Source organism: Podospora pseudopauciseta, chromosome 4, assembly GCF_035222475.1.
Source record: "Podospora pseudopauciseta strain CBS 411.78 chromosome 4, whole genome shotgun sequence".
NCBI lineage: Eukaryota > Fungi > Ascomycota > Sordariomycetes > Sordariales > Podosporaceae > Podospora > Podospora pseudopauciseta.
This window is the reverse complement of record NC_085894.1, coordinates 2,621,884-2,647,765: the sequence shown is the minus strand read 5'-3', so window position 1 is coordinate 2,647,765 and position 25,882 is coordinate 2,621,884. Positions and strand designations below refer to the sequence as shown.

Sequence of the window (25,882 nt, the reverse complement as noted above, 5' to 3'; positions counted from 1 at the left end):
TGCGATGCCTTTTTTCTTTCAACGCGGTCCTGCACACGAGACCACTTCCCCAGACTTCGGGCCGATCTCGCCAGTCCCATGACGTTGGATCTCTCATGTATGTATGTCTTGAATTTCTTTAATCAAGGAGGGCATCGTCAGTCAGTCATCTGGTAGATATGCTGCGCCAGGGCAAGTGGTGGGCTGTGATTGGCCAGGTGGCGTCACCTGGCCAACCAATCTGGGCTTGGCAAATGTTGGTTTCTGGCCTGCGGCGCGCTCTTGGAAAATGGCACGCGTCTTGCCGGCATTGAACAGTGACGTTGGGCGTGCCGCATCGACCTCCTTTTGATCAGGCACCGGGTCAAGGGATAGTGCCAGACTGGGTGAAGCCATCTACATCTTTTACCACATTGACCATGGCCGACTCGGGCAGCGCGTCACCAGAGTTGGAGTTCTACCCGCAGTTCTGCTTCCACCTGTCGCCAACAGCAGGTCGTTGGTGTCACTTGCAGGCAGCAGACATTGCAGCCTTGACATTTAACCCGGGTTTCGAAGGTGTGTACCAATTGTCGCAAACAATTGCAGTCAGCAGCCTCCTCGTACAGTCGCTTACCCAACTTCCCCTCCAGGCCAAGATGTCTACTTCTACCTCAACCATCCCATAAAATGGGCGCGCATTGCCGGCGTCGTGGTCGCCATACAAGAATTTGCCCACAGGATAATCTACACCATTGACGACAGCAGCGGTGCGACCATTGAATGTGTTGTCGCAACCCCGCCCCAGTACCCAGCCGTTACCAACTACAAAAACCCTAGAGACCCCGATACCTCAGCCGATGGGAAGCCTCTTCCTAAAACCGATGGGCCAATTGATATCGGCCACGTAATCGACATCAAAGGTGGCATATCCGTCTTCCGCGATGTGAGGCAAATTCGCGCCGAGAAGATCACCCATCTACGCACGACAGAGCAGGAGGCAGTATTTTGGCAGAAGATTGCCTTGCTAAGGAAGGAGGTCTTGTGCCGACCATGGGTGGTTGATCCGAAGGAGGTCAGGAAGCTCAGGAGGGAAGAAGAAGGAAGAGTCAAGAAATCGAAGCTGACGGGGCTCGAGCGGGAAAGCAAGAGGAGGAAGCTCGAGGAAGACACAGTGGTGGAGGGAGAGGGTAGGCCATCACGGGTCTCTCGCAAGACCGGTTTGGAAAAGGGCACGAAGAGCGGTGGTGTGCTGGTGGCGGAGGTGGCGACGGATGGCCGCCACTCTCACCATCACCGGACAGGACTCGAGCGGCGAGCAACGACGAGAGCGGAAGTGCTGTATCACGAGTCCGGCAGCCCTGACCGTTATCGGCGGAAGACGGGATTGGAACCGCGGCGTCCGTCGGTTGGTGATGGAGGACGGCCGGCAGCCCGGCTTAGGCAACCGCTGGAGCGACCAGATCTTGATGAGACGATGTCGGGAAGTCACAGTCAGCTTAGAACTGGACTGGAACGACGAAGCACTCGGTCAAAAGCACAGGATCCGATACCTAGCAGTCTTCGATCCCGCCAGACTGGCCCGGAGAAGACAAGCATCTTGGAGGTTGCTGACCATGATACAGTTCTGAGCACAAGCCGGTTGACTGGTCTCGAAAGACGCACCTTATTGAGGAAAGCAGAGCTCGGGCCAGCAGTCCGTGAAATCAAACACCGAAAGACTGGGCTGGAGAAATCAAGCATATTGGAGGCCACAGACGACACGACGCTGAGCACAACACGGCCAACTGGTCTTGAAAAGAGGAGCTCCCGAACGATCGAACAGGCGCCTGCATCTGCTTGTCGGTCCCAAAAAACCGGCCTGGAAAGGACGAGCAGGCCAAAGAGGCAAGACATGACAGAAGACGCCACTGTGATATCAACCGGCAGCCGCCCTTATAAAACTGGCCTCGAGAGAGCAGCAAGTCAACGTACAGGAGACCTTGGTCACAAGACTGGTCTTGAAAGGCAACGTAGCAGAGACCTTGAGAAACAACCAAATACCCATTATCGCGCCGCTGGGCTAGAACCACGGAAACAGGGCCAGCACAGCTCTGATCCCAGTCAGGCCCGGATCACAGGTTTGGAAAGGCAGGGTTCTAGGAGAGCTCTCGTGGAGAAAAACTCCCAAAATTCCCAAAATTCCCAGTCTGATCAGCAGCTGCAAGAAGACAAGTGTGAGCCTGGGACTACCACACTGCGCTCGAGCAGCATTAAAAGGCCCGAGAGCCCGGTTTTGGTGAGGGGAAAGATGAGGTTAACTGGGTTGGAGAGGGTGACAAAGCCTATCACAAGGAGCTCTCCTGTGACAAGCAAATACAACTCTATGGGTCGGTAAAAGAGTGAGAGCTCACAATGTACAACAAGACACTGCAACAATAGTATTGCATCGTTACAGACAGCTCGACTGCACTGTTGGTATCCCTTACCCCATAACTCGGGAGATATTACTGCTAGAGGAAGCTTCCACCACCAACCTGACCCCTCGTTGATCCTATGAATGTCACCAGCAACACGCACATGTTTTTTGCACCCTTCTTCTTCTTCCATCTCATCAACATCAACACTCGAGATGGAGGTGACCATCCAGCATTCCGGCCCCAACCTTTTTCTTCTTTTCTTTTTTCCTTGGGAGGTGATCACTTGAAATGTTCTCTCTCTCTCTCTCTCGGAATCCTGGGCATTGCAGGCTTGGCGTCTGGGCTGGGCCTTAGTCATTATGTTTTCCGAAGGAGTGATCTGGTGAAGAGTCTGATTTTTCTTATTCATTTCGCCGTCTGAAGTCGTGATACCAACCTCCCACATGGCAGCTGTTGCAGCTTGAATCCCTGACGTATCCGCATCCCCACCAGCTCGGGAATCGCCTGACAGGGACGTCCTTCCTCGCGAATCTACAAATAGTAGCTCCACTCCAGGCCCGATGAGAGAGAAGGCACCAAGAGCACGCAAAGAAGAAGTTCCACTCCCGCTCGGGAGACGAGTGGAATGTTACCTTTCATCTGCAAATCATCATTGACTGCCGCAACTCTATTTTGTTGACCGTGTTAACAATAATCTAGCTCTGGACGACCGTCATCCTTCAGCATCACTACACGCCGCCACCTCCCACAGCGCCACCTAAAACCCTCGAAATACCTGGATCACTCGAATTTCATCATCTACAACCGCCCACGACGCCCTCATCCTTCTGAATCGAGTCATTCTCGCCCTTCTAGAGCTGTCTCGCTGGCCAGCTGAAACCCAGGACCTTGCCTCCAGCCATTCCGTTGACTCTCGGTTCCACCGCGAAGCATTCCAGCCTCACAGTTCAACGACAACACGCAAACATAGAGACTCCATATATATATATATATATATATATATATAACGAATAGGTATGAGGTCCAATGTCTCATTTTTTTTCTGGGTCCTCCTCCACAAAGACAGCACACTCACTATCCCGCACCATCACCACATCATCTCGCTTGTATCATATCTGTCTCTCTCTACACATACCAGTGACGGAGAGACCGCTTGTTACTATTTCTTGTTTTGGGTCTTCCAGCCCAAGTGACGCACATGGAAGACATCTTTTCCAGACGGGAAAGCACCCTTGTTATTATTATCACTGCTACTTTTTGTTTTCTCCATCATTTATAGCCAGGTTGGGACTCTGCTGTCAACCACCACTGGCTTTTTCGAGGACTATTTCCTTTTCTTTCCCTCTCTCTTTTTTCCAACATATCCGACATCTCCATTCTTTCACAACCGATGGTGGAGCGGATGGATACCACCAAGATGAGGTTTTTCTTGTTCGCGTGGCTGACCTTACTTCAGGTCGTCCTAGCTGTCCCACCACCAGACGGCCGGAAGTACCCACGACCTTGGTTCCCGATCTGGAGGACGGTTACCGTCACTGCTCAGGGTCAACCGGCAGCTGCTACTAGTGCTTGCGTGGCGGTGACAGGAGATTCGAGCTCTTCTACCGCCAGCAAGAGGAGCCACTCTATCCCCTTTGGATCGCCTGGGTGGACAACGGAACGTCCTTCGGTCATCATCAGCACACGTTCTGATACGGGGGCGGAGGCGGAGCAGACTATCCAGGCCGTTTCCGAGGAGAGTCCTGACGGGGACACGACTCTCTTTTCAGACGAGACGAGTCCCGCTTCTGGTCAACAACCTGCCAGCAGCACCGGCTCGGGCGAGGTCGCCTCTGAAGTGACACCAACCCCTGAGATTGTCACACAGCCAGCTTCTCCTACCAGCAGCACGCAACCAACATCGACAACTGGCCTCGGTGACACCACCACTGTCAGTGTCATCACCAGTGTCAACCCCTCGGGAACGCTTCAGATCCTGCCCACGGACGTTCCTATCGAGTCGACCAACACGGGCACCATTCCTACCGACGCTCCGTCGAGCGGGTATCCTACCTCTCAACCGCTTATTACTTCCCCTATCCCGTCTCCGACAGAGCTCATCTCTGCCACGGCGTCGGTTCCGACCGATCAGCCGTCCGCGCCCTCGGAAACGGTCAGCATGATTGTCCCCAACATTTTCGCGGCGCCGATTTCTACGGACCCGCCCCCGTCTCAGATCCCCCAGAGGAAGGACCACCCCGCCCCTAGGATCGGCATCAAGTCGGCTGGCCCCATTGGGACGAACAAGTTTTACAATAATTTCTTCTTGGGGAATCAGACCTCGCCTAGTTACCTGTTTCCCTACAGTGTCACCTGGGCGAGGGGAGGTGGTGCCTCGGGGACGTGGGGCATGGCCATTTCGCATGTCGATGCTAGCCAGAGGGTGTACGGGCAGAACGACCCTGGTTCGGGAGCGGCGAGGTATTACATCAATCCTATTGGGATCCACTCGGTGTGCTTGAGCGCGAAGGAGCTCGGGCCGGGGACGGTGTTGACTAGTGACAACCTGACGGACTTTTCGAGCCTGGTGAGCTTGAGGGCGCGAGAGGGGGGCCAGGCGGTGATCCAGTTCCCGCTGGTTCAGGGGGCGGGGTTCGTGACGGCGGTGTACAACGGGGGCCAGCCGGTGGTTCAGACGGGGATCTTCTTCAAGACCGTGACGAGGGCGTCCAAGGAGGCGAAGGAGGGGGTGGTCAAGTATAGACTGCATTTGGAGGACGGGACGACGTGGTTGGTGTATGCTTATCACACGAAAGGGGAGGCCTTGAACTTGCAGGTTGTGAACAATGGAAGGGCGGAGTCGACGGGGCCGTTTTATGGCATCGTTCAGGTTGCCAAGACGAGCGATGGGGAGTCGGAAAAGGTTTACGACCAGGCTTGTGGGACGTATGCGGTGGGGGTTGACCTGAGCGGGGGGGTGAATGGGAAGACGGGGACGTATCGGTTTGGGTTTAGGAAGCAGGGGATGTATCAGAGTCCTGTCGCGCAGTTTGCGCTGCCGCATCATCTGAGTTCTTTTGATGATGGGACGAGGGGGAAGGTGACGGGGGTGAAGCTGCAGACACCGACGAAGGGGGTAGCGTATCTGGTGCTGGCGGACAGCTGGACCATGGTGGAGACGGAGCTGCCGACGGGGATTGGGTTTTTGCCATGGAGCCCCGAGGCGGGGGAGGTGAAGGGGTTGAGCGAGGGGGTGAGGAGTTTTGTGAAGGGGGTTGCGTTGCAGGAGGTGAGCCAGGATATGCTGCAGCAGAGCGATCAGAATTCGATGTATTTCAGTGGGAAGGTGAGTTTTTTTTTCTTTTTTTTTTCCCCTTTTTCTTCTTTCCGATACTGGCTGGTGAAGAGGAAGGGGTGCTAACGGGTGAAATAGGCGTTGGCCAAGTTTGCTAGCATCATCTTGGTTATTCGGGACATGCTTGGTGACGAGGCGCTGGCGTTGACGGCGCTGAACCAGCTCAAGCAGGCGTTCGCACGGTTCGCCGAGAACAGGCAGCAGTTCCCGCTTGTGTACGAGGGCGGTTGGGGAGGCGTTGTCTCTTCGGCGAGCTACGTCACGGGCAACTCTGGCGCCGACTTTGGCAACTCCTACTACAACGACCACCACTTCCACTACGGGTACTTCATCCTCACCGCCGCGATCATCGGACATCTCGATCCTTCCTGGATCCCGGCCAACAAGGCCTACGTCAACATGCTGGTCCGGGACGTGGCCAACCCGAGCGCGGCGGACCAGTACTTCCCCGTGTGGAGGAATTTTGACTGGTACCACGGCCACAGCTGGGCCCATGGGCTGTTCGACACGCTCGACGGCAAGGACCAGGAGTCGAGCTCGGAGGACACGATGGCGTCGTACGCGCTCAAGATGTGGGGGACGGTGAGCGGCGACCAGAACCTGGCGGCGAGGGGGAATCTGATGCTGGCTGTGCAGGCGAGGTCGCTGAACTCGTATTACCTGTACACCGAGAGCAACACGGTGCAGCCGAAGAATTTTATTGGGAACAAGGTTGCGGGGATTTTGTTTGAGAACAAGGTGGACCACACGACGTATTTTGGGACGAATATTGAGTATGTGCAGGGGATTCACATGCTGCCTCTGTTGCCGCACACGCCCATGGTGAGGAGGAAGGAGTTTGTGAGGGAGGAGTGGGATGCGTACTTTTCGGGAGGGAGGGCGGAGCAGGTCACTGGGGGGTGGAAGGGGATTTTGATGGGGAATTATGGGACGATTGATCCGAGGGGGGGGTATGACTTTTTTAGCGGGGGAGGAAGGGGAGGGGAGTTTAAGGGGGAGTGGTTGGACGGGGGGGCGAGTTTGACTTGGTATCTGGCTTATTGTGCGGCGCTTGGGGGGTTGTGAGTGATGGGATGGAAGAGAATGTGAGATGTGAGGGATGAGGGATGAGAGATGAAGAGTTGAGGCGAAGGGAGTTTAGTTTTGTTGCTACTTTTTTTTCGCTTGGTGGTTTGAAGGATACACACACATCATTGTTGGATTGGGATGGGAGTTTGGGTTTTGCTTTTGTGTTTTGGACAAAGTATATATTACTTATTCTCATGTATTTTATTTTGTTGGGGGGATATGGACAGAAGTATATACAATATGAATATGTCGAATATTATTATCGAGTTGGATTAGTGGCTGTGAAGTGGGTATCATAGATACATGTTCATCATGGTAGACAAGCCATAATGCTTGTCTTTTGTCTATGTGGTGGGTGGTTCTAGTGAGCAGGAACAACCACGGCGCTCTTTTCTCCTCCTCCCTCTGAATCATCCGCTGCCTTGGCTTTATGCCGTTGAATCTTTTTCCAACTCAGACCGCACGCCGCCACAAAGGCACCACAGGCGCAACCAACGGCGATGTAATACGTGTTTCTCAACCCCTGGAGGTAGGCGTTCAAGACGATATTCACATCATCTGGTCTCCCCAGCCCAGCGGGGGGAGGGGCGGAGACCACTTGGCTGACCTGAGAGGCGCCAATATTGAGAAACAGTTCCGCTGGCAGGCCAGGCGCGTCTTTAGCCAAGGTGTCAATGAGGCCGTTCTGGAAGACTGCCTGCGCAACGGCGATGAAGATGGCGCCGCCGATGGACTGGAAGAACTGGATGCAGGCCGTGGCGACGGGGATCCACTCGAGGGGCATGACGTTTTGGACTACCAGAACCCCGGTCTGGAAGCCGACGCCGATCCCGAGGCCGGCGAGGACCTGGTAGCCGAACCAGGCGCTGAAGGGGGTGGTGAGGGAGAAGGTGGTGATCATGCCCGCGCCGGTGGCGAAGAGGACCATGCAGGGGAGGATGAAGGGGTTATAGTAGCCGACGACGGTGACGAGGCCGCCGGTTGCGACGGAGGTGATGACGACTGAGATGAGGAGGGGGAGGAGTTTGATGCCGGCTGTTACGGCGGTGTCGCCTTGGACAGCTTGGAAGTAGAGAGCTTGGTTGAAATGGAGAGTTAGCCCCCTGAGCCCCTGAATAGGTGTAGATACTGTCACAACAACAACAACACAAGATAAAAAAATAACAATAAAAAAAAATACATAAAAAAAAACATACAAAAAAAATAAAAATATAACAAAAAATAAAAGTAAATAACAAAAGGTTTTTTTTAAAGAATACAAAAATTTAAAAAAATATCCAAAAAATAAAAAAAAAATAATCAAAAAAACGCCCAAAAACAAGATAAAGAAAAAATAAAATAAAAGAAAATTTAAAAATAAAAAATAAAAAAGGAAACTTACCAAGATAATAAACCAAAGGAAAAAACCCCGCCCCAAAGAAAAACGCAAACAACATCGCGCAGACAACATCCCTATTCTTGAACAACCTCGGCGGCAACGTCCCCCTATCTCCCTTCCAAACCTGAATCACAGCAAAAGCCCCAATCATCAGCGCAAACCCGACAAACAGCCCAATAATCACCGAGCTGTTCCAGGCGTGCTCGGTCCCGCCCCACTGCAGGGCGAGCAACAAGCAGATAACAGCCGGGATGAGCATCGCCGTCCCCGCCAGATCAAGCCTCAAGATCCTTTCCAGAAACGTGAGCCCCTCAGGGTTATCAACCCGGTTGATCTTGAGGAAGAAGAATATCGCCGCCATGGCGAACGCTCCGATGGGGAGGTTGATGTAGAAACACCACCTCCACCCCGGGTTGGGCGCATCACTGAACGCCCCCCCCAGCAACGGACCGGCGACGGAGCTGATCCCCCACATCCCTCCTATCAACCCGAACGCGGCCGGCCGTTTCCTCAGTGGCAAGGTGTAGCTCAAAATCACAATCGATCCCGAAAACAGACCCGCGGTGCCCATACCGGCAACGGCCCTCCCAGCGATAAAGGCGTTGGAGGTGGGGGCGATGGCGCAGATGAGCGAGCCGATTTCAAAGATGAAGACGGCGACGAGGTAGGTGTACTTGACGGAGAACATGCGGTAGAGGGAGCCGTAGCAGGGCTGGAGGGCGGTGGTGGTGAGGAGGTAGCCGGCGCCGTACCAGCCAATGTCCCTCACGGAGGAGAACTCGGTCGTGATGGCGCCGAGGGCTGGGGCGATGATTGTTTGGTCGAGGGCTACCAGGAAGACGGAGAGGCAGAGGGAGGAGATGATGAGGTAGAGTTTTGGGCCGGTGGGGTAGATCATGTTGGAGTCGTCTCGGGGTGGTGTTGGGGGCTTTTCGGCATCTGAGGGGAGGGCGGCGGCGGTGTCTTGGATAGGGGGTGGGGAGGGGGCTCGGTCAGGGGATTTCGAGGAGGTGGAGGGTGGCTGGGTGGAGGATGTGGTGATGGCGTCTTTTTCTTTGTCTTTGTCGGCCATTTTGAGGTTTGATGGAAGATATCGAGAGGGTATGGTGATGTTGAAGTCAAAAGTGAAGACGAGCCTGGCAAGGCTGTCAGTTGGGTTGAGATGAGAGTTCAGCTGTTGCTGTGTCGGCACGCTTGCATACGCAATTCTCGAGTATCGTCAATATGATTCCTTGTCGTAAAGCAAACCGAGTAACTCAAATCGAAGTCTCAAGTCCAATCGTCTCAAGTCGTGCCAAGGATCGTGATGCTCACACCACCATCAACCAATGGTGTTTTGCTGGTCTCGCGTCTATAAACTCTCTAATCAGAGTTGACAGGAAAAAACACTCGCATTTCAAAAACGTCACAATCTTTTCGTCAAAGACGGGAGTATATTCTATGACTTGTTCCCAAGCAGAAAATAAAAAAAAACCCAAAAAAAACCCGGGCGTGTCAAGCTCTTTATTCTTTATCCCTTCCCCCTGTCAACCGTGACCTGACGTGCACGTCAGATGTCCAGGCGGGCGGCAAACGCCAAGGCCAATTACGGTAGGCACTTCGCCGGCCTAGCGCAGTAGCAACAGCAGCAGTGTTGTATTCGGGTGTCCTCCCTGTCGGGTTCTAGATCTGTGCCGAGAGATCAGATGAGATTTCCGGGAAAGGGAAATCATAGCCGTCAAGGTCGAGGAGATACTGGAGTGCTGATGTCCCTTGATCTGAAGCCCAAAGCTCTGAGCTTTTCGTCCCTCCCCGAGTCCATGACGAACAGAGTCGAGAGAGAAATAAATCGGCACAAAACGACCTCCGAGTGCCGAATGCTGCAGCCACTCAGCAGTCACTCAACTCATTCAGCCGTCCCAAGTCGGAGTGGTGCATCGTGCAGTACTAATTCGGATGCGGCTCGAGCGAGGGCGGGTGGACCAGGGTGGCCACGAGCCCCCGTCAGCCAATGACATGATTTCTCGATCGTGGTGACAGCTGCGTGGAGACGTGAATCAGTGTTCCTGTGTCTCCCTTCCAGAAGTTCCCAGCGTCGTGGTGATCCAAAAATAAAATAAAACGCTCCATTCGACCGCTCTGTTCAAATATTTCCCTCCTGGTATCGTACCTAGTCAGCCATGATATAAAACCCACCATTCCCATCAATCCAGATGTTCTGTATGTACACCAACCAAACAACCTGACCAAAATATCAAACAAACAACAGACAAGTCTACTTCCTGTTCCTCGTCTTCTTTTGTGTCGTGCCCACATCCTCTTCCACTTCGTCCTCTCCCTTCTTCAAGTCTTCTGTCAGGCCCCACTCCTCCTTGTCGTACCAGTCTTCCCCGTCCGACATGTGGTTGTTTGGTCCGCAGTGCGCCTCTGCCTTGGCCCACATCAACACCTGTTTCCGCAGCCTGTCTGCACGAAGGAGCTGTTCATAAAGCTTCTTTGCACCCCGACACACTTCTTCCTGTTTTTGCACATATGCTTGTAACCATCGCCGCAGCTCTTCTGCCTCGTGCTCGGCCAGTCCCATGTTGCGATCCTGGCGAACTTCTCGAGGAGCGATAAACATGGGATGTATAAAAGGGGCGTCTGGGCCGAACGGGTCGCTTGTGGGCGCCACGGCTGGTGTACCATTGCTGCGCGGCGGTTCTAGTCGAATATCTGGTCGGTTCAGAATATCTCGTCTTTTTGGCGCCTCGGCCATGACCACGTCTTCGTCGTCTTCTTCATCCTTGGTCGTGTCGCCCGAATGCGCCTCCTCCGCTTGCCTTTCATCTGTTTTGCTGTCGCCATTCACTAGTGGAGGCTCTTTCGGGCACTCTGCTGGCTTCGACGCCTCTGCATTTGTCTCGCCGTTTGTAACAACTGGGGCATCTGGTAATGTTTCTCCATCGACTGTGTCTTCCGAAGCTGGAGCACTTGGCCCCGAAAGAACGCCCTCGATCCTTTCACGTACAGCCGACTCGGCAAATGTGCCTTCATGAGCCGACATTACCCCATTCGTAAGGGCCGCAACAGGGGGCGCTGCTGGGCGAAGACGCTGCCGGTCGGGGCGATTGAAGAACCTTGTAGGATCTGTAAAGAGGGAAGCGTCGCTGGGACCGCTCATAAGTCCACATGGAACCCAAGTATTATCCCCAACCAGCTTGGTCAACAGAGGCTTGACCTTCCAAAGCGCCTTATTTTCGCTCTGCATGATGATGCGCGCCTGGTCAACCAATTCGGTAAGGGCTTTCGAAGTGAAGGGTTTCGACATGGCCGGATGTGTAGGCAGGTCGGTAACCGAGGTTAAGGGGGCAAAGATCTGTTCGAGGTGAACATCAGAGTACGGGTTGTCATCCATGGCGCTCGCGATGGCCTCCTGCACCTCCTGTTCATCGTCGTCGCTCGTGATATCGTAGCCGTCCTCGTCAATCAGCGGCGGGTTGTGGTTAATGATGGCTCTTTGGTAGCCTGCGTGCTCGGCGGTCTGTATCCAGTTAGCCTTGGGTTGCGAGGGCTTCGTCTCGTGGTGTGCACCTCTTTATATGCAGCGGGGCCCGCGGAGCCAGTAAGCCTCCCTCGCGCGACGAATCTCGACCTCTTTTTGAGTTTGTTTCCGCGGTTAGTGGGTTGGTCAATCGAGGAGTCGGAGTCGGAGTCTATCGACATGATGGTGTTAGCACATTGTCACAGCAGCAGAGGGAGTGTCACTCGGAGGGGGGGGGGTACCGTAGGATTTCCTCTTAAGCTTTTTCCGGATGCCTATTATGGTCTCCATGACCAAAGCTTGCTGCTGGTTTGACATTTTGGCGGTTTCTGGCCCTGGGGCGCCCTCCTTTGCGGATTTCCGGTTTCTGTTGGCCGAAGCTCCCTGGGACCTGGGTGCAAGCAGTGTATGGGGAGAAGATGTTGGTAGTAAATGAGATATTGTCGTGCGGTTTCAATTTCTTTTGTTTCTTTCCAGAAAAGGGCTCTGGGTGTGGTAACGAGCGTGGCTGGCGAAGCTCAAATGCTGTCGCGAAAATGATGGCGACAGGCGACGACGGGAACGGGGATGCCCAGAACCCCAGCTTTGGCGCTTGTTCCTGGAACTGACGGCGGGCAGCCACGGCAGAAAGTGGGGAAAGACCTGTGCCGAGCTCACCGCCTTTGGTTGGGAATTTAGGGTTAGGGTACTCAGCTTTTGTACTCATTTATCCACCAACCCTGAGCCTTCACCAACACTGACAACCCTGACGAGTATCAACCGCACCATACAAGGGAGATCGAGAGACATCACAGGAACCGCGGGCGGTTTTGTTCGCCTCTTGTACATATATATCACCATCAATTTTATTTCCCGTTCATATTTTCTTTCCAAGAGATCCGTGCCGTTGACCAACCAGAAACTCCAAACACGCAACGTCACAGCCTCTCACGTCTTTGCCGTGCCTTCAATATTCAAGCCGGGTAATTGACCACCACCACCACCACCGCCACGTCTACAATTTTCGAAAAGGCCACTTGTTTTGTTTGACCATTCGGTCATCTCTACCATCACATATATTCATCTTTCATCATCCCAATTGATGACACTCAGCCCTCATCCTCAGTCTCACCAATGCCAACCCCCGCAAAATGTCCTCCATCTACACCCTGAACCTAACCGCCCTCCTCGCCCTCAACGCCGCCCTCTTCTACACCCGCCAAAAAGCCCACCCCACCCCACCAACATCAACACCCTCCCCCAAACCCAACCCCAAACCCCAAAATGCCTCGCCCCTCCAATCCCTCCTCACCTCCCCTCTAACCCCCTTCCTAACAGTCTACACCCTCACCATGACCTCCGACTGGCTCCAAGGACCCTACCTCTACCCCCTCTACACCTCAACCCACCTCCTCTCCCCCTCCTCCCTCCCCCCCCTCTTCACAACCGGCTTCCTCTCGGGCGCCATCTCGGGCTCCTTCATCGGCTCCCTAGCCGACACCCACGGCCGCAAGAAAGCCTGCCTCGCCTTCTGCGCCATCTACGCCCTTTCCTGTCTCTTAACAACCATCTCCCCTTCTTTACCAGTCCTCTTTCTCGGGAGGATACTAGGAGGGCTAGGAACAAGTCTCTTGTTCACCGTCTTTGAAAGTTTCTTGGTTTCGGATTTTAAAAACAGGGGGTTGGAGGGGCGGTTAGGCGAGACGTTTGGGGTGATGAGCACGTTGAATAGTATGGTGGCGATAGCGAGCGGGATCGGGGGGGAGTGGCTTGTGGCGGGGACGGGGACGAATAAAGCGCCGTTTTGGTTGGCGGCGGGGGTGTTGATGGTTGCGGGAGGGGTGATGAAGATGACTTGGGTAAGCTGCCTGTTTTTGTGGTTGTGGCATGGATTGTGCTGACCTGATAACAGAAGGAGAACTATGCCCTGAACGGGGGGCCAGATAAAAAGAGTGATGAAGAAGCCAAGGAAGAGAAGTCGTTGTTCAAGACGCTGTCTGACCCGAAGATACTGGCTCTGGGGCTGTCGACTACCGTGTTTGAAGGGTCGATGTATCTGTTTGTCTTCTTCTGGGCTCCCGCGTTGCAGTCCTCCTCCTCCTCCTCCTCCTCGTCCTCCGCATCAGGGACGTCACTGCCTTATGGTGTCATTTTCGCGGCGTTTATGGCTTCGACGCTGGCGTCTTCATTGATCTTTGGCAAGATCACAGAGAGACTGCCGTTTGGCTCGCTGTTGCTCTCCCTTTTAGGGGTGTCATCGCTTTGCTTTTTCTTAGCGGCGTCGAACACGTCCTCTTCGCAGTTCACCTTCTGGGTGTTTTGTCTGTTTGAAGCTTGTGTGGGGATGTATTTCCCTACTATGGGGTTTTTAAAGGGGAAGTTGATCGATGATGGGGTCAGGAGCCAGGTGTACGGGTTTCTGAGGATACCGCTCAACGTTTTTGTGGTGGTAGCTTTGCTGGTTACGGGGAGGATGGAGAGCGACAAGGCGTTTGTGGGGGTGTTTAGGGTGTGCTCTGGCTTGCTTTTGCTGGCGGCGGGAGGGTTTTGGGGGTTGGTGGTGAGGAAAAGCGGAGTTGATGTGCAGGTAGAGTGACTGATAAGGGGGGTTGAACAAGCCGTTAACATGAAGACTTTCTCAACTCAAGTCTCCAGGGACGAGTATGTCTCACTCCTCGATATCTGCCTCCAGCTTGATGACCTCTGACGATCTCAACGACTGAGCTTCCTCCGGGGTGATAGTCAAAAACTTGACAAAATCTCCCCGTCCCGCCCATCCCCAGAGGTATCAAGAACACTGCAAAGGGAATCAAGCGTCCAGCCCCCATTGAGCAGTTTCGTCCACGTCTCCAAGGCAGCCAAAGTTGCTTCGGGGCTGTCAAAACGGCTTCGTACCATCGAGAAAAATCTTGAAAAAGCGCAAGCAGTCACTCGGCGCTATGGAAAGCATTTGGCAAATTACGGTATGCCGGTACAGAGCCGAAAGACTGTCTGAGGTAAGTAAGGCGGTTTCATCTCCCAGGCCTGCTGCCTTCCTAAGTGCTGAAAAGTGCTGCTGCGGCCATTTAAAGACCTGACAAACGCGCATTTCTACCTCGTCGATGGTAAAGGGTTTACCCTCACGCTCCAGAGGGCTTATGCTCGCCGTTCTTTGGCTGGTGGAAAGCCGTGGAGAGTCGCTCAGGTGCGGCCGGAGGGAGGAGTTTGGTGTGCAGAAATGACCTTTCACCGAAGAAGTCCATGGGGTCCCCAGAGAGGTGGCAGCGCAGCGCGGGCAATATCATACTGAGCGTCTAGCTTGGCAATAGCAGACAGGCTCTTGATCACAAAGGGGGTGGTTGCGGAGAGTTCAGGGGTTCGTAGTGGCGCTGAAGACTTCCCGGTGGCGGTTTGTTGAAGCTCAAGATTTCTCAAGCAATATACTGCAGCATCCAATTCCTTGATCGAACGCCCGAGCTTGGATTTGAGACGGATGGAAGCTGCAATCTCCAGCACCAAATCATCGGTCAGTGGGTTTGGTCCGCTAGCCAGCAGACGCAAGTCTTCGATAGAGCCGGTAAGCTTCGCAGAACCATCTTTGCTGACAACGGCAAGGTCCTGGGAGAAAATCTGTGTCTTGACGAGGTCTCCATCGCCAAAAGTCTCGACAAGCCTGGGAGATAAAAGTCCGAAGCTGCGGAAGATCTACAGAGCTTCGTGGTGGGACTTGTTGAAAGGGAACACTGAGAAGGGTACAGTTGCTGAGATATCACCTTGTCATACACAAACTCGTCGGTGTTGCCCGTGTCACGGTAGGCTGGAACTGCCTGTGCATCACCATGGCACACGATGTCTGTAGGGATTGAGGGCTGCCAGCTAACGACCTGGAATTTGGTCGGAGAGTCCTTGTCGGCTTGGTAGCGGATATGTGATTCCAGAACCTCGTTGACGAGACTGATGTGGGGTATCTTTGTCCGAGAATCGGCACATGTAAGTTCGAGAGATATCACATCTCGTCTTCTGTTGCATAATATGTCGAACATAGTGGGCACCTGCTTCAGATTGCCCATCATGTCTGCAAAGTACGCTGACAGGCTATTTTCGTGGTGGCAAATCTCACACGCCCCGCCCTCCATGAGGAAGAGATCTGTGAGATTCTGCCGAGCATGGAGGCCCCCTTCCATTGTCATTCTGGGTTCAAATATGTCGTTCCCAACACCCAACCCAAAGGCTGGACGGTGCGGAAACTGGGGGCGAGCCTCCATTGTGTCCATCCACAAGTGCTGGTTCTGGCTGCTTATTTGCTGTGCTGAATCATGTATTTTCCCGATCCAGCAATCATCGTCTCTGGAGGAACTGTTTCCTTTCCATTTTGACGGCTCAAGCAGCGAAGCTTTGAACACTTTGAGCGATGTCATTGCTATGCTGGGCATTGTATAGAATTTCTTGTCGCACAGCAGGAGTATGTCTTCCGGCTCTTGAACAAGGAAAGAAAGGTCCCGGAGTTGATGAACAAGCTGTACAGCGCAGGTAAAGTCGAGTCTGAGGTTTATTGAAGCCGGTGCTGTCTGTTTGTGTTCGGCAGCCACAGCTCTTGAGAACAGATCGGGATCCCCAAAGTGAATAGCCCAACCTGGTGGGATGCAAAGCTCGCCGAGAAGCCAAGCGGCAAACTTAGCACAGGCAACGGTCACGCCAGATGGTGTAAGTTCTTCGTCGGCGTTCCATCTCATCAGCGCTTGGAGAGAAAAGAAGGGTTCTGCTTCGAAATTCTTCTGAGAGAGCCTTGCCCTCCCGAAGAATCGAGTCTACCAGTCTGACGGCAGTATCGAGTGTGCCGTCTTTGTCAACCTGGCGAGATGACGGTCATAAACGGCATGAAGGTTGTTGGTTGCCATGAAGCCTGTTGGCGTGTGTCTCCAACAGACTTGGGGGGTTACAAAGATGGTAGAAAGAGGGTATGAAACGGAAATGTTTGTTCATGCTTGTTCAAAGAACTTGGGTTTGAAGGAGTGTGGATATCAGGCAGGCAGAAGTACACTCACCCCACACATACATAGCACCCATCTCAGCTGAAAACATGTTCGTGAGGTCGGAGCATGCCACATCGAGCATTGGGAAATCGATAGTGCTTATGAGAATGTCAGGATGGGACTAGCACCTTCCTCCCGCCTAGGTACACTGCCCAAAGTGCAAGAAGGTGAGGTGTACCAAAACACTGTATGGACATGAATAACCGCGCTGTATATTTTCTGGCTGGTGGTTGCTTGGCAATCAACCTCGTCCAGTTGAGAGCAATGAAAAGAGGACAGCGACAATGCCCGAGCATCAAAGAGTCGATTTTAACGAATGTGTGGGGTAGTCTGGGCTGCAGTTCCCGAGACCACACCTTGACCTAAGTGAAAAAAGGTACATGAGGTACCTAGGTGGTTATTCCACCAATCTCCCCCCATCGGCGACTCGACAACAAGGTTCCCGATGGCCCCCAAAGCCGTACGAAACCAAGCACCACAGCTACTTGATCGAAGCACCCCTTCCTCTCATTCCACTTCCGTCACCAACTAGCATGTGACTCTGAAACTCCAAAACTCCCATCCGGCCCAGCAAAGAAGGCCAGTGGTGGTGGTGGAAACGACAGTGCCGGGATTGCAGTTGGTCGACGAATAGAAGGTAACAGTGGCCGAGGAACCACTCCACAAAGCACGTCTGAAAAGTTGGGCGGCGCCAGAACCGTGGGTGTAGCACTGGCCGCTGTTCGGGTTGGTGATGACTTGACCGGCAGTTCCTGTGCATGTTGTAGAGGATGAGGTCCAGGTACTGAGGGAGCCGGAACAGGTGGCCCGCTTACTGTGCGTGCCGGATATCTGGTCAGTTACGTGTATTCTTCGGGGGGGAATCTGGGAGGAGGGAGGGCGGAATCCTACGCAAGCAACTCGTCAACCACGGTGGTGTTGCTGATGGTAGGGTACTCGGGTTCAGGAGTCGGGGAGGCGATGCTGGGCCCGCTCAAGACCAAGAGGACCGGGGTGATAACGCTGAGAAACTTCATGATGGCGGAGCTTTGGGTGTCTGTGTTGTCGTTGTTGTATCTGGTGTGTGCTGATGATGGAAATGAGACATGTTGAGGAGGACCATTTCTTCTATTTATGCTTCTCCTAGCACAGCAAAATGCTCAAAGACAACCCCGAAGTAGCTATTTGGCTCAACTAGGTATTAGAACCAATTCTGCACTTCCCTTTTGACTGCAAGACGCTGAATCATTGAGATGTTTGTTTAGTCAACATATAAACACGCACACGATGCCGACATAGGTACCTAGATGGTTCATGAACCTCGCTGCCCTTGAAGGCAAGTAGGCTTGCAAGAGCAATGTCTTCCCTAAGTTACTATCCATTGATCAGTATTCATGCTCTAGCTTGGATTAATGACGCTGCAGTGCCATGTCCTTAGTATCACCCAACTTATGCGGGCACCGTATATTAGAGCGATGCATGTCATCAACACATGCAATATTAACACCAAGGCGAAACGCTTGAAGTCATAACTAGGCTGAGGATGGTACTCCGATGAGTACTAGTGCAAGGTACACTTACTCAGCGTATGACTTCCGAGACAAGGGGTCCACACACAAGACAGATCATTTTCATCCAACACATCTCCTGAAGAGACAAAAAGGAGATCTTTCTGGTGGTTCTATATCCAGACACAAGTATATATATATTTAAAGAAGATGCAAAAGTGATAGCTGATACCAGCTGGAACCAGTTTGCACCCGACGTGGGACTCGAACCCACAGCCTTAAGATTAGAAGTCTTACGCGCTACCATTGCGCTAGCCGGGCTGAACAATTGCTCCTTATTGGAAGTTAGTATGCTGGAGATAGCATACTTAGTGGAATCAAATAGGTGATGATCGGCTAGATCTCAGAAGCTTGGGCCACTTTACCGACGTCAGACCAGATCTCGGTGGGGCTGGAGGCTTGGAGCTCTCAAGAGCTCTCCCTTGCATCATCAAATTGATTCAAGCAACTTCACTCAAATTTGCTCACCGAAACTACAAAATGCCTCTACCAGACGACTCCGTGGCCGACATGGGCTCTTCAGACGATAACAACCAATTCGATATGGGCGATGGCACCCCAACCAAGCCGTTGCTCGACAAGAATGGCATGCCAAGGATAGTCATGACACCCGAGGAAAGGCATCGCATCCTCCGACAGCTTAGCTTCCCCGTCGAGAACCTCACGGCCCCGTTCTGGGTGAAGAGCGGCGGCGACAACTCTCTTTTGGCCAAGCAGATCTCCGTCTCACTCAACATTGCTCACATCATGGCAAAACGCCCTCTGAGAACCGATGAGGCCAACGCTGTTGCCAACTTCAGGACCACATATGTCAACACCATGGAGCTCGAGACACCTGTATGGATTGCCACCACCATTGCCCTTGAACGCCGGGGCCGTGACAAGCTTCGTTTCCCTCATTACACCCCAAGCCCGGAAAAGTACAACATCAATGCCTTCCCATCTCTGGCCAATCCCAAGTGGACAGGTGAGGCTGCCGTTCGAGCTTGGCGCCTGGCCCGTCTGGCTGCGTATGGTTTTGTGGTCAACATCTGGACCACTGTTTTGTTCGCAAGCTTCGCCAATACCTCCTACAGCGTCAAGCTGTTGAGGATGTTCAAGGAGTCAGACGAGCAGCAGAAGCACCGCCCGGAGATGGGTGATGTTTACGGGCAGGACCGTGCACCACAGCAAGACTATCAACGAGGGCAACAGCAAGAAGAGACACCACAGCAGCCGGCCCAGTATCAACGACCAAAGTGGGCACAACAGGCGGCCCAGGCAGCGTTGAAGCCTGAGCCCCCAAAGAGCTGGGAGGACGACGATGGCTTCCTCTTTGACGACGCCTCACCTGTTGCACCTGTTCAAAGAGATGGCGCTCGTACATCAACGGGTGGAAAGACTGGCCATTCCCCTCCGAAGCTGACCAACTCGTGGGACAAGATCAGAGAGGCGGCAAAGTCGGGTGAGAATCCTGCCTCGTGGGGCAAGGACAATCAAGCAGCGCCGGTGCGCAAGTCAGAGTCGTATACTTATACGGAGAATGAGAAGGACTATGCGAAGAATCAGGCGCAGAAGGAGTTTGATGCCATGTTGGAGCGTGAGAGGACAGGTAAGGCAGACGCTGGGAATCGGAGGTACTGAGGGGCGCTGAGGGCGGTCGAGTAAGGGAGGTTGTACGATATCATGGTCAACAGTTATTTGGGCAGTTGCTTTTCTTGATGTCGGCTGGCATCCACATAGCACTCTGAACAAAACGTAGAAGCATTTCTTGGAGAAATCTCAAAGCGATCAAAACGAAGTTTCTGCTCAACCCTTATAACTGTCAAAAAAGTCATTTGATGTGATAGGTCAGACTGGTATGAAACAACGCATGGCACTTCACCTCTACACTTTGAGCACTGATTAGATCTGCTGATGTTTGCCGAGAGATTGAAGAGTAAGGGAGATGCGCCAGGTGCTCACCTAGACAAAGGTGACGGCTGCAAGCCCCCCTTTCAGGAGCATTGGGCTCAAGCTTGAAGAACAAAGAATGCTGCGAATAATGTTGTTATTGAGCATAACAATGCGGTTGTGTTTGACTAGTTGTGGTTGAGAAACTCTTGGGGATGCTTTTGAATCAGCTGTAGACTGTATCCTCGATGTATCAACATAAGGTGAAAACAAGAAGTAGACTCGGTGTATAGCACAGGCTGGTTATAGAAGAGATGTATTGTCAGGTTAATCTGATTTAGATGAGTTCAAACCACTACTACAATCAGTGAAGACCGGCATGGATCAGGTGCTGGCTCTACACTTGAGGTATTGTGATCCAACAGAGCCAGTGTATATCAACATAAACCAGTTGTGGTCAACACACACTCGCCTTGTTCCGCTCATGAGAACCTCATCATCATGGTCTGTTTAATCAGGCTTCATCCTCAACAGCCTCAAGAAGACCTTTCCTTTCCTCATCGGACTACCATCATCCACACTCACACATCACCAAAACAACACTCACCACCACCACCATCACCACCATTCACCAAAATGGCTTCCACAACCCCCAACAACACCCGTGAGATTCTCACCCTATTCTCCCAGCTCGTGGCTCACACCCACGACCCCAAGGTCACCATCAACCCCCCGATCGTCAACTGCCACCTCTGCCTCGAAGACCCCGAGATCCTCACCCCCCTCACCCCCGCTCACCTCGGAGCTACCACATTCCCGGGCGTGGTTCTCCTCTGCGGCCACATGGTCTGCAAGCCCTGCTTCAAGGGCTGGCACGACTCCATCCGCAACCGCCAAACAAACGCCACCCCCGCCAACTTCACCCCCTCCCCTGGGGCCGCCCTCCCACAGATCCCCGCACCCCACGTGGTGCCCTGCCCCATCTGCCGTGGTTCCCTCTCCTTCCTCAACTCCTCCCACTGCAGGCACCTCCTCCCAATCTCCGCCGTGCCGCGCACGCTGCCGGACTGGGGGCGGGCCCCGAAAATCTGCTCCGACTGCAGGTTGCTCCGGGGGAGGAAGCTAGGGGAGCTGGTCCGCACTTTCAAGGAGTTGAACGTTCAGGCCGACGAAATCGAGACGGAGGTCAGGTCTTGGAGGTTGGTGGGTGGACTCCGGTTTACCGAGGAGGAGATCAGGCTTTGTTTTCCACACGTGGTCAACAGCCGGGATCCGGCGGGTCATGCGATGAGGGTTATTAGAGGGAGGATGGTACAAGAGGAGCTAGCAAGAAAGACTTGGGCTGTGAGCAGTTGGCAGGCGATGGGGAGGGATTTCGGGGAGGCGAGGGAGGAGTATATGAAGTAAGGAGGTAATCGTGTAAATAATGTACATCTTCGCTTGTCATTTGTGATGGCGGAGGAAACAACATGCATGATGATGACTCTCTCATCATATTCTCATTGGGATAGGGAGGAGGAAGTAGGTTGGATTGGAAAGAATGGCAATGTTCGGTAGATGATAATTGGAAATGGTTTTATGATCACCAAAAAAAGAAGGAAAAAAAGAAAGAAAAAAAAGGAAAAAAACACGAAAATAAAACCATTCACAATCTCAAAGATGTTTTTTTGTACCCCTTGGGAGGTTTTGTTTTGGTTTCGGGGTTCGTGTTGTTCAGTGAACAATAGGACAACGGGACAGCAGAACAATGGCTTTGTGTGAGACTGAAGCTGATTGCATCGCTCACTTACCCCCTGAGCTCTCGACAAGACTTACCCAGTCTCTTCCTACTACCTCTCGCTACTCACCACCACCTTCCTTAGTTGCCTCAAAGCTTCAAAGTATGAACGACCATCAGGGTAGCACTGGGTCCCTAGGTATATATATCCATCGGGTAGGTGCCAAACAAAACCATGTCTCCAGTGAGATCGATCCCCTACCCCCATTCCAAGTGCCCACTACCTACCTATCCAAATACATCCTCCTGTTTCCTTCTTCTTTATCAACTTAACCCTCATCCTCCAGGTCTCAGAACTAACACTGCATCTCTGGCAAAAGCAAAGTGCGCATGCCAGGACGGACCCAAATACTCAAAATCAATCGTTGTCTCACGTAATACCGAAAACTACTATCAACAATCACATACTATAAACTTTTAAAATTATAATATTTATTGTTTATAAATTATTTCATGGTATTTATATTAATTTTTAAATATTGTTTACTAAATACGATTTTTTTATACGAAGTTATTATCTTTAATAACCCCTATAGTAATTTCTTCAAAAATCTATTTTCATTTATTTTATAATTTTTATATTTAAAAATCTCTTTTTTAATACTCCGCTTGTAGGTTTTCTATTACTTTCTATAAATTTTAAAACTTTACTTTCTTTTATTTAATATATAATTAAAACTTTTTACGAAACTTCAAACTTTACTTTTCTAATACCTAAAAATTATTGGTTAAGGATGCGGCCACAGGCCTGAGGGTATAAGTGAGGAAGTAAGGCTCTCGGAGAATTCGGGGGGTTCAGGAGTCATATATATAAGCTGTCGGCTTCTGACATTTGATTTTAGACAGGACATCGACTTCTATTTTCTTCGTATTTTGCCTTGCATGCGTACAAACAATTCTGGCCCTCTGATCAGGCTAATCCGGTGCTTATTATGTGGCTTGGGAGCCCATAGTGTCTTTTTTTTGTCCTGCGGGAAGTGCGGCCTGCGAGCAAGTCACTGTCACGGAGGTATGTTCATCTAGGGACCTGTTGAGGGTACATTTGTGGTGTTGTAGTTGTTTTTGTATGTTTTCTCACGATTTTATTATAAATTTTATTACCCTCAGACTTTTTAATATAATGATTATTATAATTCTTTTTCTCTAACTAAATTATTTAATATTTTATAATCCTTTTAAAAACTTTTACTTTACTGGAATTAAAATACTTAAAATTACTTTTACCTTAACCCTAATTTTATAACTTTTATTATTATATAATATTAATTTCCTTCGGTTTTATATATATAACATCAGAGTAGTTACGCCGGAGGTAAAACTAACGCTAAAGATATAACTAATACTAACTATATTTAATTATAAACTGGCTAAGAGCTATTAGCGCGATTTACATATCTAGAACACCTTTCACCTACTTTAACACCGCGGTATAGGCGTATCTATATTCTCTAATCTATAACGGTTAAGACGGGCTAAGCCTATCCGTTTACGAACCGTTTAGCAGTACGCTTTCTTCCACATTTTAAAGTAAACAATATACCCTTTTTAAAGTTACCTATCCTCGTAGTTATACTGCATGACCGCTAAACTAGTACTTAGGTGGGTGACCACTAGGTAATTTTTAGTGTTGTATGTTTTTGGTGGGATGTTTTTACTTTAGGTTCCACAGCTGATTCCCGCTGTGACGAACCCCTATCCAGAACCTCTGAAAGGGATATCGGTTAAAGGCACTTCTAAATAATCCTAGTTCGGTATAGCTAAACAATATATAATAATAGCTTATTTTAATTATAATAGTTTAATACTAACGATTATAACTTATATTATATATTGCGGAACTATCTATTTACGCTAGTTAGTTCCTCCGTATATATAGTCCTCGCGCTAAGCCTGGCACCGTTTTAGATCGATTAACTCGACCCTCGATCCTATCGATACTATTACCTTTAGAGTTAGCTTTTCTAAATCGATCCTCGATCCTATTAATCCTATTTTAATTAGTCCTTATTTATATATTAACGATTAATCCGTAATACATTTTCCGCCCTACTAAATATTAAGCCGTAATACGACGCTCCCCCTTCTAGGCCGAAGTCCCGTCGGCCTAACCTACTCTCCTACGTTTATTAATACTTATAAATTCCTTCCTTTTTCCTTTATTTCCCTACACTTTATAATATCTAACCGTATAAGTAAGGCGCGACTTAATACTAAACCTCCGTACCCGAAGATAGCGGATTACGATAAGTTATTTACTTTAGTATTACGATTTACTATTATTATAAAGCGTGCCTATTCCTTTTATAAAAAACGTAGTTTCTTTTATAAAATCTCTCCCTCCGTTTCCGAGCGTTACGCTACCTATATATAATATAACTAATCCCTTTATAATACTTATAGATTATTTATCTAATAGCTTCGTAAAGTTATTACTTAATATAATTAAATAGAGACGGAGATAGTAGAAACTAAGTCCTAGCACGTTACTTTAAATTAAAAAATTAACCGTTTACATTTATAGAAACGAATATAATTTAAGCGAATAGCTACGGCCGTTTCCCGTAGCTTTAATAGTATAGAAAAGCTAAAGCGTATTAAGTAGGAGGAAGCCGCGCTAGCTATATAATTTACTTTACTACTTAGCGACGCTCCCTTACTTTCTCCGGCCCCCGCCTTTCCGGATCCCCGGAGCTGTTTTCCGGCAAAATTTTCTGCCTTTATCCTACTTAACTTTTCCTTTTTAAATCTTACTTTAAACTTCGATTAGCCGCTTAATTTTTTTTTAGATTTGGGCGTAGCCGGTCCTTCCTTCCTAGCCGTATTAAATACTATTAGTAGTACGCCTTCCACTTTCCGAGGTACCTAAAGCGCGTAATATTATTTATATTTAGTCCCTTTTATACCTTTTAACTTCGTAGTATAATATATAGTACGTCGATTATTATATCGAAGGCGCAGGTTCGATTCCTATCGAGGTTTTAGCTCCGTTTTATAGTATTTAGTTATAGGCCGGGGCCGAGTTTTTTTTATTTACTTAAGTTTTAGTCGGTCCGAATATCGTTAATAAAATTCTTTTTACTTATTTAAATAATTAAAGTATATTTATAGTTCTTACGAGTTATCTATAACTGGATATCCTAACTAATTAACTAAATACTTTAATTAGCCTTTATTAAACCGTAAATCTAATATTTTTTTTATATTATACTCCTCTTTTTCGTCCTTTACTACTACCTATATATTAACCTTTTTTACGTATAATACAGGTTTTAAAAGTAAGATATAAAAGGTATATAATTATAGACATATCGTACTAAGTAGCTCCAATTCGAATACCGTCTTTAATATTTTCCTTTTAACTTTAAATAGTCTTACTTTCCTATAGTCTAGCTTTTTATTAAGTCTTTTAGTATATAAATTACGTATAGAAAGGAATATTATATTTTTCCCTTTAAAGTAAGGTCCCTCGAGCCTTTTAATATTATAGTATTTCCGTATCCTTTCCCTTATAAACTCTAGTTTTTACTTAAGCTTACCGTAAAATATATATATTTTATTTACTTTAACTTTAGCCCTAGGTACCTTAACCGTAGGTCCTTACCGTAAGTCTGCCTCGTAACCGAAATTCGTAAAAAACGGTATAGCTTTAATTATCTCGGTTAGCGATATATTATATACTAATTATACCGTAAGTAATAGTTTAACTTAATTATCCTACTCGAAATTAATATAATTCTGTAAATATTATTTTACGATTTAATTAAGCTATTCCGTTTAACTATTCGTTTAAAGGTAATAGGCCGAAAACGCTTTACTTATTACCTTTAGCTTTATTATTAACGCTTTTTAAAACTTTAATATAAATTTAGTATCGCGGTCCGTAATAAATTTCTTTAGCTATATATATATTATTATAATATACCGTAATACTATATCCGCTAATTATTTTACTAACTAGGTCTTTTTATAAGGTAAAAAGTATATTTATTTAGTAAGCCTATTAACTACCGTTAATATATTATCGTACTTAACGCCGGTTACTATATCTTTAAACTT

General features: G+C 49.9%; 8 protein-coding genes and 1 non-coding gene across 9 annotated transcripts; 4 read left to right on the top strand and 5 right to left on the bottom strand.

The window, feature by feature from the left end:
• Nucleotides 1–273: 273 nt before the first annotated feature.
• On the top strand, nt 274–6,756 carry ACF2 (endo-1,3-beta glucanase; the record flags this gene model as incomplete). The annotated part of the gene is made up of 4 exons (XM_062905937.1): nt 274–537; nt 612–1,870; nt 3,814–5,682; nt 5,770–6,756. The coding sequence occupies exons 1-4, from the start codon at nt 399–401 to the stop codon at nt 6,754–6,756; spliced, it is 4,254 nt and encodes a 1,417-aa protein (XP_062765932.1). The 5' UTR covers nt 274–398.
• A 167-nt stretch (nt 6,757–6,923) lies between these two features.
• QC763_0067940 (uncharacterized protein) lies at nt 6,924–9,209 on the bottom strand (the record flags this gene model as incomplete). The annotated part of the gene is made up of 2 exons (XM_062905936.1): nt 6,924–7,836; nt 8,141–9,209. The coding sequence occupies 2 exons, from the start codon at nt 9,207–9,209 to the stop codon at nt 7,121–7,123; spliced, it is 1,785 nt and encodes a 594-aa protein (XP_062765931.1). The 3' UTR covers nt 6,924–7,120.
• Nucleotides 9,210–10,318: 1,109 nt separating this feature from the next.
• Nucleotides 10,319–15,666, top strand: QC763_408040 (uncharacterized protein). Its single transcript, XM_062912436.1, has 2 exons — nt 10,319–13,477; nt 13,531–15,666. The coding sequence occupies exons 1-2, from the start codon at nt 12,770–12,772 to the stop codon at nt 14,212–14,214; spliced, it is 1,392 nt and encodes a 463-aa protein (XP_062765929.1). The 5' UTR covers nt 10,319–12,769; the 3' UTR covers nt 14,215–15,666.
• On the bottom strand, nt 10,392–12,238 carry QC763_408030 (uncharacterized protein; the record flags this gene model as incomplete). The annotated part of the gene is made up of 3 exons (XM_062912435.1): nt 11,882–12,238; nt 11,690–11,811; nt 10,392–11,639 (listed from the first exon to the last, which is right to left on the bottom strand). Exons 1-3 carry the CDS (start codon nt 11,955–11,957, stop codon nt 10,392–10,394), a joined length of 1,446 nt encoding a protein of 481 aa, XP_062765930.1. The 5' UTR covers nt 11,958–12,238.
• QC763_408050 (uncharacterized protein) lies at nt 15,125–16,330 on the bottom strand (the record flags this gene model as incomplete). The annotated part of the gene is made up of 1 exon (XM_062912437.1): nt 15,125–16,330. The coding sequence occupies one exon, from the start codon at nt 16,328–16,330 to the stop codon at nt 15,125–15,127; it is 1,206 nt and encodes a 401-aa protein (XP_062765928.1).
• Nucleotides 16,331–16,819: 489 nt separating this feature from the next.
• Nucleotides 16,820–18,362, bottom strand: QC763_408055 (uncharacterized protein). Its single transcript, XM_062912438.1, has 3 exons — nt 18,191–18,362; nt 17,522–17,983; nt 16,820–17,444 (listed from the first exon to the last, which is right to left on the bottom strand). Exons 2-3 carry the CDS (start codon nt 17,644–17,646, stop codon nt 17,159–17,161), a joined length of 411 nt encoding a protein of 136 aa, XP_062765927.1. The 5' UTR covers nt 17,647–17,983; nt 18,191–18,362; the 3' UTR covers nt 16,820–17,158.
• A 4-nt stretch (nt 18,363–18,366) lies between these two features.
• QC763_0067890 lies at nt 18,367–18,438 on the bottom strand. Its single transcript has one exon. It is a non-coding gene; the product is annotated as a tRNA-Arg (tRNA).
• Nucleotides 18,439–18,657: 219 nt separating this feature from the next.
• Nucleotides 18,658–19,800, top strand: QC763_408060 (uncharacterized protein; the record flags this gene model as incomplete). Its single annotated transcript, XM_062912439.1, has 1 exon — nt 18,658–19,800. The coding sequence occupies one exon, from the start codon at nt 18,658–18,660 to the stop codon at nt 19,798–19,800; it is 1,143 nt and encodes a 380-aa protein (XP_062765926.1).
• A 750-nt stretch (nt 19,801–20,550) lies between these two features.
• On the top strand, nt 20,551–21,456 carry QC763_408064 (uncharacterized protein; the record flags this gene model as incomplete). Its single annotated transcript, XM_062912440.1, has 1 exon — nt 20,551–21,456. One exon carries the CDS (start codon nt 20,551–20,553, stop codon nt 21,454–21,456), a length of 906 nt encoding a protein of 301 aa, XP_062765925.1.
• Between the last annotated feature and the right edge of the window lie 4,426 nt (nt 21,457–25,882).